This window comes from Brachionichthys hirsutus, chromosome 3 (assembly GCF_040956055.1).
Source record: "Brachionichthys hirsutus isolate HB-005 chromosome 3, CSIRO-AGI_Bhir_v1, whole genome shotgun sequence".
NCBI lineage: Eukaryota > Metazoa > Chordata > Actinopteri > Lophiiformes > Brachionichthyidae > Brachionichthys > Brachionichthys hirsutus.
In genome coordinates, this window is record NC_090899.1 from 8266142 (window position 1) to 8280724 (window position 14583).

Genomic DNA, 14583 nt, shown 5'->3' on the forward strand with positions numbered 1-14583 from the left:
TTTTAGTTTTTGCTTTTCTGTTATGTTACATGTTTCTTCATATTAAATCTTTTTTTTAAAACACCCTGTGGCTACCTAAATGTATTTTTCACCCCAACCACATGATTGTACGCAGCCATCCAGCAAACAAACACACATGGCAAAGCAAGCCAACATGAATCTAAAACATGAAAACCAATATAAACATTCTGAGGAATATATTTTTTATCTAGAATTGGTCACAAATGTTACATACACAGTACATTGAGCGGTGCCACCAATCAAAATCACATGTGTAGTGTCTTATGACATCTAATACTGATGTTGCATAGAATCAGTTATTGATCACAGTGAGAAGCCGAGATTAAGGGTTGTAAAACATAGCAGATCTTGTTTGCGTTTGCAGATTAGTTGGAAGAAATAGTCTGGTCGATCCAACGCCGCAGGTAGGACACACGGGCGTACACGGCTGGGGTGCGCACGTTACAGTTAGAGGTGCCCCAGGACACAATGCCGATAAGAGACCAGCTTCCACTGCTCTCACAGACCAGAGGGCCACCAGAGTCACCCTAAAAAGGAAAAGAAACACGTTTTCCAACTGACTCTTAAGCGCAGTAATGCAGCGATAGAACAGAAGCTCTTGTCGTTAGTTGATAGAGGTACGTTAAGGACGGCAGTCGTAAAGTACAAAGGCTAAGGGGGAGCCTCCCTTTAGTGTCAAATGAATTTGTGAACAAACCCAAAAGATTATGTGCATTCCTATTTTAGTAAATCTTTAACAATCAATTCATTTAACTTTGTTAAAATGAAGTGTCCATGTGTGATAGTAGTTCTGTAACTTACACAGCAGACTAGGCTGTAGTCTACTCTGTTATATTACCCAGTATAATTTGCATATGAGTATTTATATTTTATCTAAATCTTTAATTAAAAAATGGTTTCTAATCTTTTGCCCCAATAAAGAATACTTAAACCATCATATATTATACCTAAATGTGTCAGCATGTGCACAATGGAATTATTTTCTTGTTAAAAATTATTGTTTTATAACAAAAATACACCTGATTTAAAGAATTTCTTATTTTTCTTACAAATCTCAGCCTTTAAAATATTTACCTGACAGGAAGACACGCCAGAAGCACCCGCACAGATCATGGCATCAGTGATTCTGTTATAACCCCAGTACTGCTTGCACTGAGCAGGGGTGAGCAGCGGCAGGGCAGTCTGCTGGAGGTAGCGGGGGCTTGCTGAGAATGGAGAGAAAATGGTGATGAGGCTAGCTGCACAGAAAATGTTTATCATGGATATTAAGATACCTTAATATCTTGTGTGTGTGTGTGTTTACACCTGCGTATAAATTTACAGGGAACCCACTCACAGGTTTGGCCAGTTCTGCCCCAGCCAGTGGTGACACATTTAGTTCCAGAGGGGATGCTAGTGCTGGAGGAAGCCAGGCACACCGGAGACACGCGGGATGTGATCTGTGCTGGGGACGTCAGCTTCACGAGCGTGATGTCATTGTTGAAGTTTTGGGAATTATAGTAGGGGTGAGTGATGGCCTGAATGAAGAGGTGAGCATGAATCACAATCAGTGATACCCAGAAAAGAACTTCAGGTGGGCTTTTTATATGATGTGTTTTCATGCAGCTTCACCTTTGAAATGGTCTTGACCTGAATATTCTCACCGCTGTAATGGCGATCATGTTCTCCCAGGATAACGCGGTGGTTTCGAGGACTGGAGGGAATAGAACGGACAGAGGAGTGACCGCAGAGACGGAAATGTGGTGATTTTTCTTTCCACTTATAGACATGATATGTCTATAAGTGAAATATCAAACTGACTCACGACACACGGCAGTGAGCGGCGGTGACAACCCAGTACTGGTTGATCAGAGATCCTCCACAGAAATGGAACCCACTGCCATCCTAGAAGGGAGTAGAAGTTACACTGGGTCTATTTCTTACACGTTACACAGTGTGTTGACAGTTTGATGGGAGGGTGCATTGCTATACCTGCAGCGAAACCTGCCAGGGCCACGAGCCGGACACAGCAGTCTCCCCATTTACAATCTTGTTGTATCCACTCACTTGCGGCTTGATAGCAGGTATTCCACAACCTGATTCCCAAGCACACAATCTCAAGTTTATCTACCATATTTAGCAGGAAGTGTTTGGTAAAATAATGTGTTTGAAATCACATAAATGAACAAATAACGCTTAGAATGCTGTCTGCAGTCATTACTGCCCACTCACCCAGTGTGGAGGCCAGAAGAGCAAAACAACAAACAAGCAAGAACATTGTCACGTCTTATGTTGAGATCGACTTCTCTTAGACTGTCTGTCCAGGACAGCGCGTTTTATATTGCACACTGAGTTGCATGTGTCACACACACATGCACACAGGTGCCTGTGATAAATTTGGGCAGAGAACATCTGGTGATAAGCACCTGTGATGATTTGCTGTAAAACTGAAGTGTTAAAACTCTTGGCCCGACGCTTATGTTTATCCTGATCCTGTATAAACAGCTCGCGGCCGTGAGCTAATAAAATGTTGAATTATTCCACTCGTAAGCAGCTGAAACGCTGCTTGTTGTTACTCTGAAGAGGAATTAAGTAATGGCAAAACAGCCATTATGTTAAGATGATTTTGCCCTTGCTTGGAGTTTACGTACTTTTACACCTCATACAAATACTGATAACTATGACACTCCCTTAAAACAGGAAGGAAATATAAGTCTAAAACCTCTTCTGTTCATAGAAAACATTTCACCAGCTGCATGTTGTGTGTCTCAGTGCATTCCTATTTTACACACAGTGTTTAAAAAATATAAACTATAATCATAAGAAAAAAAACCCAGGACAAATCAGAATCCCATTGCTTAACTTTATTGATTCATTTATAGAAATCAGAGAGAGCGAGAGAGCGATAGAGAGAGAGAGAGAGAGAGAGAGAGAGAGAGAGAGAGAGCTAAGAAGAATTTTGGCTAAAAGAGAGCTTTCAGACATTAAGCATATACTGGGATCTGCAAGGCCAGTAGACCCTTCAGTCAACTTCCTCGATAGTTGGACCAGAGGAGGCGCCGCCTCCAGCTCCACCAGGGAAGCCACCAGGCATTCCTCCTGGCATTCCTCCTGGCATTCCTCCTGGCATTCCACCCTGGTATAGCGTTGACATTATAGGGTTGCACACCTTCTCCAGTTCCTTCTGCTGGTGTTCGTACTCTTCCTTCTCTGCCGTCTGGGTAACATACAGAACAAAGACATGATGTTGAGACAGGATTTCTTTCTTTAATGTGAACATAGAAATGTGAAATACGTCTCTGCTTTCCCAATGTGGGCCAAAGAGCCTTTATCATTAATCACTGTTGTTCAATATTCAACTGTTCAATCGCTTCCTACCTGGTTCCTGTCCAGCCAGGCGATGACTTCATTGCATTTGTCTACGATAGTCTTTTTGTCCTCGGGACTGATCTTGTCTTGGAGCTTCTCGTCCTCCACAGTGCTCTTCATGTTGAAGGCCAGGGATTCGAGGGAGTTCTTGGCTGTGACCTTATCTCGCTGCAGCTCATCCTCAGCCCTGAACTGCTCTGCCTCCTGCACCATCTTTTCAATGTCCTCCTTGCTCAGCCGACCTATTGGATGGAAAGCAAAATGCTCTATAACTCCTGTTTAACGTTAAGTTTCACTCTTCTTGTAAAGTGCGGCTCCTGAGCAATGTTAGATTTGTATTGATCTCAATTGAAGAAGTATTTAATGTGGTCATCCACCTTTGTCATTGGTGATGGTGATCTTGTTCTCCTTTCCAGTGCTTTTGTCCACCGCAGATACATTGAGAATGCCATTGGCATCGATGTCAAAGGTAACTTCAATCTGAGGAACTCCTCTGGGAGCAGGTGGGATACCAATCAGCTCAAACTTTCCCAGGATGTTGTTGTCCTTCGTCATGGCTCTCTCGCCTTCAAAAACCTGTACGCAATTGCCAATCAGATTCGATCAATTGCAATAGCAATTAAAATTTTAAAAGCCAATGTTGATGCACCTGCTGTTTGCATAAAACTTTGCTTCAAGGTCATATCACCTGAATGAGCACACCGGGTTGGTTGTCTGAATAGGTGGTAAAGGTCTGGGTTTGCTTGGTGGGAATTGTGGTGTTCCTTTTGATAAGCACAGTCATGACTCCTCCAGCAGTCTCAATTCCCAGGGAAAGGGGGGTGACATCCAGCAGGAGAAGGTCTTGCACATTCTCAGACTTATCACCAGCAAGGATTGCCGCCTGCACAGCTGTGAAGAGTTTCCAGGAGGTGAAACCAAGGCCATGAGCAAAACTCACCATATGCATGGACAACCTATTTGTTTGAAACTGTTGACAGTTTCTAATTAAATTGCAAGATTATTTACAAAGGACTGTAAACCTAAATGGTGCAAAGATACCAACCTGCACCATAGGCCACAGCCTCATCAGGGTTTATGCTCTTGTTGAGGTCACGACCGTTGAAGAAATCCTGCAGCAGTTTTTGTATCTTGGGAATACGTGTGGAACCCCCCACCAGGACAATGTCATGGATCTGGGACTTGTCCATCTTGGCATCCCTAAGGGCTTTCTCCACAGGTTCGAGGGTTCCACGGAACAAGTCTGCATTGAGCTCTTCAAAACGAGCTCTGGTGACAGAAGTGTAGAAATCGATTCCTTCATAGAGGGAGTCGATCTCAATGCTGGCCTGGGTGCTGCTGGAGAGGGTGCGCTTGGCACGCTCGCAGGCCGTGCGTAAACGACGCACGGCCCGCTTGTTGTTGTTGATTTCTTTTTTGAACTTGCGCTTGAACTCAGCAATGAAATGGGTAACCATGCGGTTGTCAAAGTCTTCACCACCCAGGTGAGTGTCACCAGCTGTGGACTTGACTTCAAATATGCCATCCTCAATAGTCAGAATTGACACATCAAAAGTGCCCCCTCCAAGATCAAATATAAGGACGTTACGTTCACCGCCAACCTAAAATAAAGAAGAATTAATAATGTGAATAATTCATTTGCCGGTAAAAAATTTTATAATTTTGTTAATTTTTAACCTTTTTGTCGAGGCCATATGCAATGGCTGCAGCAGTGGGTTCATTGATGATGCGCAACACATTAAGTCCAGAAATAGTTCCAGCATCTTTGGTAGCTTGGCGCTGGGAGTCATTAAAGTAGGCGGGAACTGTGATAACGGCATTGGTCACTTGCTATAAAGAGATTAAGACTTTCAGTTAATAAACAGGATTTGAGGGTTCAAATTATGTTACGAAACGTGCCTTGTCAACACTTTGCAAAACTGAGAAGCTGTGGTTAGCAGTTGCAGGCTTTTCTTGCTATCTTGCAAGAGTGAAAATACAAGAGAATCTTGAAGCTTATCTGCCCTGCCATTTTGCTGCAAAACCACACTCTATCTATTTTCAGCGTTGCGTTAAACACTTTTTTTTTTCTTTTTAGATCTACCTTGCCAAGATACGCCTCAGATATTTCCTTCATCTTGACGAGTACCATCGAGGAAATCTCCTCAGCATAGAATGTCTTGATCTCGCCCTTGTATTCAACCTCCACCTTGGGTTTGGATGAGTCGTTCACCACCTTGAAGGGCCAGTACTTCAGGTCTGACTGCACCACGGCATCCTCAAACTTACGACCAATCAGACGCTTAGCATCTAACAGAGAATTATTAGAAACAGTTTGAGTCATGCACAGTGAAATTAATGGAGTTTTTTTTTTTTCTCGACAGAGTTATCCACACATTGATTAGATTAGGTTGGATGATTGTTGGATGTAGCAGTCTTACCAAATACTGTGTTGGTTGGGTTCATGGCCACCTGGTTCTTGGCCGCATCCCCAATAAGCCTCTCAGTGTCTGTGAAGGCCACATAGCTGGGTGTGGTCCTGTTTCCTTGATCATTGGCAATGATTTCCACTTTGCCATGCTGGAAGATCCCAACACAGGAGTATGTGGTGCCCAGATCAATCCCTACTGCAGGTCCTTTAGACATCTTAGGGAGAAGAAAAATGACTCATAATAACATGTTGGAAATGGCAGCCCTTTTTATTTTTGGACAGATTTATACATGTAATCATCGCTAACCACAGGATTTGTATTCATTCAGTTACAGATATGACATATTTGTCCCAGGTCTTTAGATGAATCCAGATTCGCACAGTCACAAGAGCCTCAGCCGAGTCTCATCGGAGCACCGTCTATTTTCTGACAGCTGACTCTAAATAGTTTACAGCCACTATAAAAAGTATCAGCCTGTGTAAATGGCAATGTATGGTATTAAGGGATCAATTGTCAGTAACCAGTAACAAAAGCACATGTTGCTCATATTAAAGCAGAGGAGGGCAATTAACACAAAGATCGGCACGGCTGAAATGTGGCAGCAAACATCCTTGAATTGTGATGAATTTAGCAAAAGCCTCTTTTGTGTGGCGACACCAGCTGACTGATCCAGGAAATAAACATTTTAGAGGCATAGAAGAGCTCAAGCAATTACATTTTGCAGCACAAAACTGCACTGACAGGATATTGACATGATTTCTGTGTGAAGGCGTTTGCCTATAACCCCAGACCTGTTTCAACAGCAGATCCCTGACTAATCACTTTACACTGTTGTTGTGCTACACTGAGCAGAAAGTGCTGACAAAATGCGACTGCCTCATTGCTTGGCCTACGCTCGTCACAAAAGCGTGGCTTGTTTTAAAGAAAACACGTAGGAAAGTTTCTCTTTGATGCAATCCTGCAGAGACAAGATCACGTTCCACTGCAGTTACATGGAAATGAATCATTAAATAATGTTTTTCAAAGAAATCAAAGAAACATTTTGTTATCCTGACAGTCAATCTGTTGGTCATTCGCTTTGGCCTGTCACAACATTGTTTGACCGAATCAACGCAGACCTCATTTTTTTTTGGGTGGGGGGTAGATCTCAGATATGGAAAGGCTTTTAAAGCAGCAAGCAAGACAGACAATGAGGTAAGGTTTCTAGAAGGCGTTACCTTGTGGCGTCAGACGTTCAACACTTGACGGTTTACTGAGTTCTGAATGGCACTTTTTGCCGAGCGCACCAAGCTCCTCTCCAGCACTCCTTTCCCTCTCACGGCAGGCGGACTAAGAGGACGACTGTCTCTGCTCCCCTGCGTATATAGAGCAGGCAGAGCCCATCAGGGTGTCAAGTGACTCCACTCAGGAAAGTTCGAGACTCGTGTCACTACTCACTGTCTGGATTTCCTTGAAATAAAGTGTTCTGTTGTTTCCCTGTTGCCCTCGATTAGAAGTAAAATTTCAATGTGTACTAATAGGTCTTTGATTTAACCTTAAATCTGTTTTCATGCGGGCATTGCCCTGTCAGGAATATGATGGCTCATGTTCACAGTGTTACAGATTAACTTTTATCAAAGTACTTCATAACTCATCATGATGGCCTTAGATTTCTGAAATCATAGAATAATGTGTGTGTCCTTTACACACATATTGCAAGTCTCTGCCTTTTTTGGTGTAGCAGTAATAATAGATATGCAACATGAGCAGCTCACTTTAGAAATACTAATTGTTAACAGTGATGTGTTTTGGGTAGTGCTGGCACCAGAGGTAAGGCCGGCTATTCATTAACAGCAGAGTTCGATTTGATCTGCAGCTCCTCTTGTCCACATGTTGGAATGCCCTTGAACTAAATCAGTGTGTGTGAGGGTGAAAGCTGGTATTAATGTAGCCTGCTGACTGGTGCCCCGATGGCCTATATAGTATATTAACTAAATGCACGAGTGGAGTGGAGAATAAATGTTGCACATTTTTCAGATACTTTCTTTGTTTTTCTTGTGACTTTCTTCTGTAGTTTTTATTGAGGTACCGTTTTTCAGGACGCTTACATTGTGTTTCATTATCTAAGACACATCTGAACAGGAAGCTGTTCTTTCTTTTACTGCATGATCCCCGGCCAGACCTATAAAAAAACTGGGCCTCTACTCCTGTTGCATAGGCCTCTCTGACACATAGGCCATCTGGCATTAAATATCACTGCAGTTTGCTGCTGACACCACCTGTTGCAACACACTAGATCTTAACGTTCACACACGCCCATCAAGTAGTTGGCTTTTTTTCTACCAGTTGAATATTGCATAATCCAGAAAAAACAATAGTTAGCACTTGTTTGAGCCGGCATGGCCCAAATTCAAGAAAGTGACTGAGGTGAGTCACACACAGATGGTGTTGGGCAAGGTTCATACAATAAACACAACACATTTACGATTAACAGCATCAGTGGATCACATTTAAGGTTATCAGTTATCAGTGCACCAGAGTTTTATCCCCATTAAAACTCCAAACACAGAGCATGATCTCTGTTAAAAATGATATGTCTAGTTTAGTAAGAGTATATGACCTCATGTATTTCAATACTATAGTTATCACTTTAAAACAAGTAACCCACGGAGCTGATAAAGAAAGTCCTCTCCTTTGCTCTTGTGCGTTATGCGGTGCTCATTCACATAGTCCGATACACAGCGCTTGCAGTAGTTGTACAAATGATGCTCAGCATTCTTCAGTATGCTGTTCAGATCCAGCGTTCTCTGCAGACTGCACAGAAGGGAAAGCGGTTAGCCGACACACTCATTTATAAACACAATCCTGTGCTTGTGATGAAATCCTTATGATGCACACTAACCTGCTAGCAAACAGGAGGAGTTGCACGTCATTGCTGCATTGCAGCAGAGCGTTTCTGTTCTCTATCAGGATGGCTGCACAAATGAAGAGCTCGAAGGTGAAGTCAGTGTTAATGCTCTGCAGCTCTGACTCTGAGCTATCCTCTGAAATGATTAGGGGAAAAGAGAAATCTGATATTTATCAGAGGCAACCATCCCTCCATATTTGTTCTTGCTTATTCCTTGAGTGAGGAACTTAACCTGTGTCAGCTGTTCGTGCCAGCCTTTCCATGTAATGGGCATGCTTTACTTGCTGGGAGATAAGCTCCAGGTGGTCACAACTCAGGATCTCAAACAAACGTAATGCTTCACTGTGCTCAAACTCTCTCTGGAAACCCAGCAGCAGCCACCTGAGAGGACAGACACTGGATGTAAAAACACAAACTGTCCATGTGGAATAGAGAGAAAATACACAGGATGGAACCACAGATTTATACTCTTTTACCTGTGACAAAAAGTAAGACTCTCCATGCCATCTGTGACCAAATGAGCACAAAGCTGAGGGTCCAATTCCTTCAGCAGGGCTGCCTCCAACTCTGAAAGGCACGAAACTCTTTCAAATGCGTGTACATCAGTATCAATAATGTAATACATCCTGTGCTTTCTTGCAGCAGTTTTCCGTGGTCCAATTTTATTTGTAGTCATTGTTTTGTCTGCAACCCACTATAATGCAATTTTATTCCACTGGTATATTAAATTAGAACTGATTATATTAATGTTCTGAGATAGGTTTTCAATATCCTTGTCTCACCACTAGATGTCCCACTTCTTTTTTTTGTAATCACATTTGGAAACACATTTCATAACACAAACAGAAACAGAACATGTAGGAAATATGAAGTTGCATTTCTTATTGGCACTCTCACCTATTTTTCTGTGCAGACCGTCTTCCCTGAAGTCTTTGGAGAATTTCTCCATGAAGCAGGAGAAACTCCAGAAAGTGTCAACCTCAGAGTCGAGAACCTCAAGGAACCGACTGCACAGGTCATTCATTCCTTGGGCATAACTAACCTCTGGATCAACAATAAAAGGAAAATGGTGCATAAACAAACAATGCAAAACACAAACCGGGCAGGAGTGTCAGTGGAAAGGGAAACAGCCTCCATTTCTATCTGACCCAATCAATATGAATTCTTCATGTTTACCTGGATGAAAAGCAGCATACGTGATGAGGATATCTCTCAACACCAACAGATTGCCGGAGCCTTCACCTCTGGAGAGACGCAGAAATTATTATTATTGTACATGAAGCAGAATTCCTGAAAACATCTCGAGATTGAATTTTAGAAATGACAAAGACATTTTTGTTATGAGGAAGTTACTCTCATTTCATGTGTGTTGTTTCAGCATAGCAGCATGCTTGTCTTTAAAAAAGCAGCCCGACTGGTTCTGAAGCCCAGAAAGAAAGGAGGCAAATTTCCTGGTGGCTCCAGATCCGGTTTGTTTTGTTTTTCTTCTTCTTCTTTGTTTGAGAAGGAAACTGAAACCCACTTTTTTTCTTCCTTAATAACTCACAGCTACACACTATATTTATAAAATAAAAGTCTTTTTTTATTATTATGTTATTGTCCTGTAAATAGCTGGTATAAATAATCTTAGAACTGAAATTAATATCAACAAATGACAAAGTTCACAGGCTAATCCTTAAAAAAAAAAAAAGCATGAACGACCTGCTTGGGTAAAAAAGTTCACATGCTGTTCAATGCCATGACAGGACTCCTCGTGTCCCGTAAATATTAAAACAATGAAACCATTCATCCATCCAACCATTTTCTTGTAGACATGACGACCTCATTCGTCTCATTTGCAGCCGCTTTATCCGCCTTTCGGGCCACGGGATCTGAGACAGGATACTAGATCTTATCCCAGCTGACTAAGGGGGGGGGGGGGGGTACACCCCAGATGAGACGCCAGGTCATAGTGAGCCAAAACAGTGATGCAATCTTATCAATTAAGCCTCTGAGTTACTGATAACAAAATAAAGCTGACTTTCCACAGGTCCTTTTTGCTTTTCTTACAGGGTCAACTGCGGTATGCGGAAAGAAGAACTTAAAAAGAAATATCTAGATCCTTACTCCCACATTAAATTCAAGGATTAGCAACTGAAAAAATATGTGTTGGCTCACTGGTAATAGTTCAGGTCTCTGTTTGTTCGTGGCACATCCTTGTCAATGATTCGTATGGCTTCTCGCAGCTCCTCTTGATCCAATCTGACCCGCTCAAACAATATCTGATGAAAGAAGAGAAACATATATATTTGTCTACTATTGATTGTACCATACTAATCACCCTGCATTTGTTCACAGTTTAATCTCAATTCAATCTTGCTCTCACAGTAGAAATGGGCATGGTGACAGGAAGGATATTAACCGGATGTAAACGAGTGTAAATAGTCTGCAGAGTGCAATTCTGCAAAATTTGCAAGATAACTATCAGTGTGTGTGTGTGCATGCACACATTTATTGAAAGAACACAACTTCTTGGCAGAAGTGCAAACAGCATAGAGGCGAAATATCTGCATATACATCATTTACACATAATGAGATTCTGTTCTATACGATATTTCACTCTGCCCACTTTAAACAGTTGACCTTTACTTTTCCTCCAAAAAAAGTCAGGCAACATATTTTCAAAAGAAATACAGAAATGTAAAAAGCAGCATTGCATTGAATAGAACAAATAAAGGACACATAATATGGGATCAATTACATTGTTTAAATACATGGATTGGTATTAACATAGATGAAACTTTGTGTCAACCTGTGCCTGAAGCTCCAAAAAAGCCAGTCTCTCCCTGACCTCTTCTGGCTGGTCCTGGGTCTGCTGCTGAACGTCTGCCTGCCTCTGGTCAAAGAATCTGACTGCTGCCACCAACTCAGCTGGAAAGGTCATAGGGTCAAAGGCAAAAGGAGAAAGTGGAGCGAAGGGAACACGACTTGCCTTCATTGCAAATAAGCTGGCGCATGTTTGGGCTTTACCGTCTGTGCCATTGAGCTGGATCCGTACAGAGGAGGGGAGAAACTGCTGCCATTTTCTCTTCATTACCAGGTAACGTACCACCAACTGCTCCAGCAGCAGAGGGCGCTCTAAAGTAGTTGAGCTGCAGGGGTACATGCCAAACAGGAAACGCCATACCATGGCACGCTCAGAGGGGGACACGACACCTGGAGGAATTGAACACTGATGATCATTTCAAAAGAGGATTTTCTAAGGGGTTGATTGTGTTGACACTGATTAAATAATACATCCAAATTCGGTTTACCTTTCTCATGCTTTCAGTGGGATTAGAGGGGATCTGAGGTGTTATGTAATGTTTTGCTCTGCAGGTTCTATAATCTGTATTTGCAATGTTTGCACTGATGGAATGTGCATTAGGGTCCAGGGGCCACCGCCATGAGCGGGAGTTCACATTCCTTTTCATTGTCTGCATAATCAAAGGGAGGTTTCCTTTCAACGCTGTGCTGATTGTTCCAAGTCCAATGTGCCGCTAAAACCTTTCTGATGTTCAACTATAAAAAACATTTTCCTCAGGTTAACATCCTTTATCAAATGTTGTTGTCTGACTGGATGTCAAATGATTTCATTCGACCTTTTGGAAATCTCTAAATGGTATCTGTTCATAAAGGTCATGCTGGAGTTCTTTGCTTGGGGGGGGGGGGGGGTCCTATCATGTGCAAAGGAATGAGTAATTTTAGAGAATAGCCTATCTGTGATGTGTGTCCTAAAGCATAGCATCACTTGACTGAACAGTGCGCATGATCTGATCTGCACAAGGATGATCAGAGCAACCATTCTTGAAGAATTTATCCCGCTGCAAGTCTATGCTGGGCTTTATTTCTCAAGGCATCACGGGCATATTTAATTGATGAAAATATGACGAGAACAAAGTCAGCGAAAACTAATATGTTGTGATCCTTTAAACCTTTAAATGTTTTTGTTCAAAATGATGACGCTTTTCTTTATCGAGACAACATTGTTAAACTATTTCAACTGTTATAACGTGGTAACATAAATTAACATGTTAATCTCACTGGATAAAAAGATTACAGATTGAGATTACATTTCTCATTGGCCATTGGTTGACTCTGAGACTTACTTTGGAATAATCGGTTAAACTGAGTTACTGATTACCAATACCTTTCACCTCATGCTGAAAGCAAACAATTATTGCGTCACGGCAAAGATGACGTATTTAGGGAAACACTCTGCACGCATGGGGGCGCATGTTTATCTGCACGCGGCTCTTTACCGTTTTTGAGTATGTGCATCCTCAGCCTCGACTCGTCGACCCTCCCCTCCGCATCCATGACCCCCGGTAAGGTGAGGCGACCGGCGGGCTGAGCAGGAGCGCTGAGCGCCGTTCCTCTCCTCCGGGAGATCGTTCCTGCTCCCGCTGTCCGCCGTGGACTCCCGTTATCATGCCCTTCCATCTGCGGCAATATATGAAGCGACGCGCCTCAGTGCTGCACGCAATAAACTATACCCTCCCCTCTATAAACGACTAACCCCGAAGCCTCCCAGCTCCTGTGGGGGCTGACCGGGAGTCATGCAGCCGGGAGTGACTCCTTCCAGTGGGACTGAAGAAGTAAAGATTAGCAAATGTTAGAGACGCCAATCCCTTTGATTCTCTCTCGTTATATGGCGGTCACATGACAGCAGCACCTTGAGATCCGAGGCTGGCCTACATTCCAGGTGGAGACCGGAGCGCCAAAGTTCTCATCCAGTTTGCGCGCAGGTTTTACTCCACCTGGTGGTTAACGCTGGACAGCGTCGAGCACCTAAAATACCCCCGGTGGTGGTGGGGGGGGGGGGGGGGGATTGGATCAAGAGGAGCTGCGAGGAAATGAGCCCCAATCCCACCCCACAGAGTCCCATCATTGTATTACACAAGGACACCATTCTCATTCATATATGGGCCATTCTACCGAATTGGTTCAAATTCAGAGTTGGAATTTTTGTGAAATTGTTTATGTTATTTAGGAAAAACTTTTACCGTATTTATGTTGCACAACATCTTAGGGGCACGTATATAATATGTGAACAGTCAACTTTCACATTGTATTTTCTAACTTTTCCAAAATATTTTTCCTTTCCTAAAATTTGTCACGACCGAAACACAAACTTTTATTGGAATAAAAATTATTATATTAACCTATTCATTTTTTCCCATTTCCGACGGTATTTAAAAAAAATATGTGGTTTCTGCATTAAAATTAATTGAAACGAATTCTTAGCAGAATTTAATAATAGAAGTAGAATTATGCATACCAGTACATCACTGTATTCTGATCACCCATGCTGGTTTGTTTGTTCTGTTTCTTTTTTTGCATACTACGTATTTTGAAAGTTGTGAATGAATGAATGAATATATTTATTAGATAGAATGTTAGAGTACAAGTACAGTCACACAGTAGCATGTATTACAGTACAAATAAAGTCAAACATCCTGTCTAAGAGGAGCATTTCAAAAAAGCCCTTGCGGTCTTGTTTCCGTTGAAAGTCCTTCGTACATAAATTGTCTGATATCAATTTCATGATAGGCTGATAGAAAGCGTTGATAAAATGAATGACTAAACTCTCTTTCGGTGTGAAATGTTGCACTTACTGCGTGAGGCTACGTGACATGCAGGTTACAAACATATTGCTGCCGTATCCTGTGATCTCCACAGTTCTAAGATGTTTGTTTTTTTACGAAGAGTTGTGTAGAAATACATGATTCAAATGAATATTACCATGCAGCCTAACTTCATGTTGCAAACATTCATGCATTCATCTCCTTAAACCATTAAAGTCATGGTTTGGTCAAGGATTACTTTCAGCTCAGTTCTCCTTTTCGTCATTTCTCCACAGCAGAGCAACAGGAAACACACCCTAAAGTTTTTTTA

The 14583-nt window shown here is 42.2% G+C and overlaps 3 protein-coding genes across 3 annotated transcripts; all 3 read right to left on the reverse strand.

The window, feature by feature from the left end:
- Positions 1-386: 386 nt before the first annotated feature.
- On the reverse strand, positions 387-2278 carry LOC137911810 (chymotrypsin-like protease CTRL-1). Its single transcript, XM_068756193.1, has 7 exons — positions 2233-2278; positions 1993-2096; positions 1826-1905; positions 1633-1714; positions 1358-1538; positions 1096-1226; positions 387-548 (listed from the first exon to the last, which is right to left on the reverse strand). The coding sequence occupies exons 1-7, from the start codon at positions 2276-2278 to the stop codon at positions 387-389; spliced, it is 786 nt and encodes a 261-aa protein (XP_068612294.1).
- Positions 2279-2849: 571 nt separating this feature from the next.
- LOC137911719 (heat shock cognate 71 kDa protein-like) lies at positions 2850-7129 on the reverse strand. Its single transcript, XM_068756103.1, has 9 exons — positions 6998-7129; positions 5790-5994; positions 5453-5658; positions 5047-5199; positions 4415-4970; positions 4058-4260; positions 3747-3945; positions 3379-3611; positions 2850-3217 (listed from the first exon to the last, which is right to left on the reverse strand). Exons 2-9 carry the CDS (start codon positions 5992-5994, stop codon positions 3023-3025), a joined length of 1950 nt encoding a protein of 649 aa, XP_068612204.1. The 5' UTR covers positions 6998-7129; the 3' UTR covers positions 2850-3022.
- A 695-nt stretch (positions 7130-7824) lies between these two features.
- On the reverse strand, positions 7825-11740 carry si:dkey-238d18.4 (TBC1 domain family member 15). Its single transcript, XM_068758375.1, has 9 exons — positions 11677-11740; positions 11459-11577; positions 10825-10928; positions 9844-9911; positions 9565-9711; positions 9144-9234; positions 8900-9048; positions 8662-8803; positions 7825-8573 (listed from the first exon to the last, which is right to left on the reverse strand). Exons 1-9 carry the CDS (start codon positions 11738-11740, stop codon positions 8405-8407), a joined length of 1053 nt encoding a protein of 350 aa, XP_068614476.1. The 3' UTR covers positions 7825-8404.
- Between the last annotated feature and the right edge of the window lie 2843 nt (positions 11741-14583).

Coding starts and splice junctions, on each gene's coding strand:
- si:dkey-238d18.4 (XM_068758375.1), bottom strand. CDS start 11,740: ATGAAGAGAAAATGGCAGCAGTTTCTCCCCTCCTCTGTACGGATCCAG. Junction 9,049..9,143: donor AGTCTTACTTTTTGTCACAG/GTAAAAGAGTAT, acceptor CTGTCCTCTCAG/GTGGCTGCTGCTGGGTTTCC. Junction 8,804..8,899: donor GGCACGAACAGCTGACACAG/GTTAAGTTCCTC, acceptor TAATCATTTCAG/AGGATAGCTCAGAGTCAGAG.
- LOC137911719 (XM_068756103.1), bottom strand. CDS start 5,994: ATGTCTAAAGGACCTGCAGTAGGGATTGATCTGGGCACCACATACTCC. Junction 5,659..5,789: donor CCCAACCAACACAGTATTTG/GTAAGACTGCTA, acceptor ATTCTCTGTTAG/ATGCTAAGCGTCTGATTGGT. Junction 4,261..4,414: donor GGCTGTGGCCTATGGTGCAG/GTTGGTATCTTT, acceptor AACTCTTCACAG/CTGTGCAGGCGGCAATCCTT.
- LOC137911810 (XM_068756193.1), bottom strand. CDS start 2,278: ATGTTCTTGCTTGTTTGTTGTTTTGCTCTTCTGGCCTCCACACTGG. Junction 1,906..1,992: donor CCTGGCAGGTTTCGCTGCAG/GTATAGCAATGC, acceptor ACTCCCTTCTAG/GATGGCAGTGGGTTCCATTT. Junction 549..1,095: donor CTGGCGTGTCTTCCTGTCAG/GTAAATATTTTA, acceptor TTTCCTTTTTAG/GGTGACTCTGGTGGCCCTCT.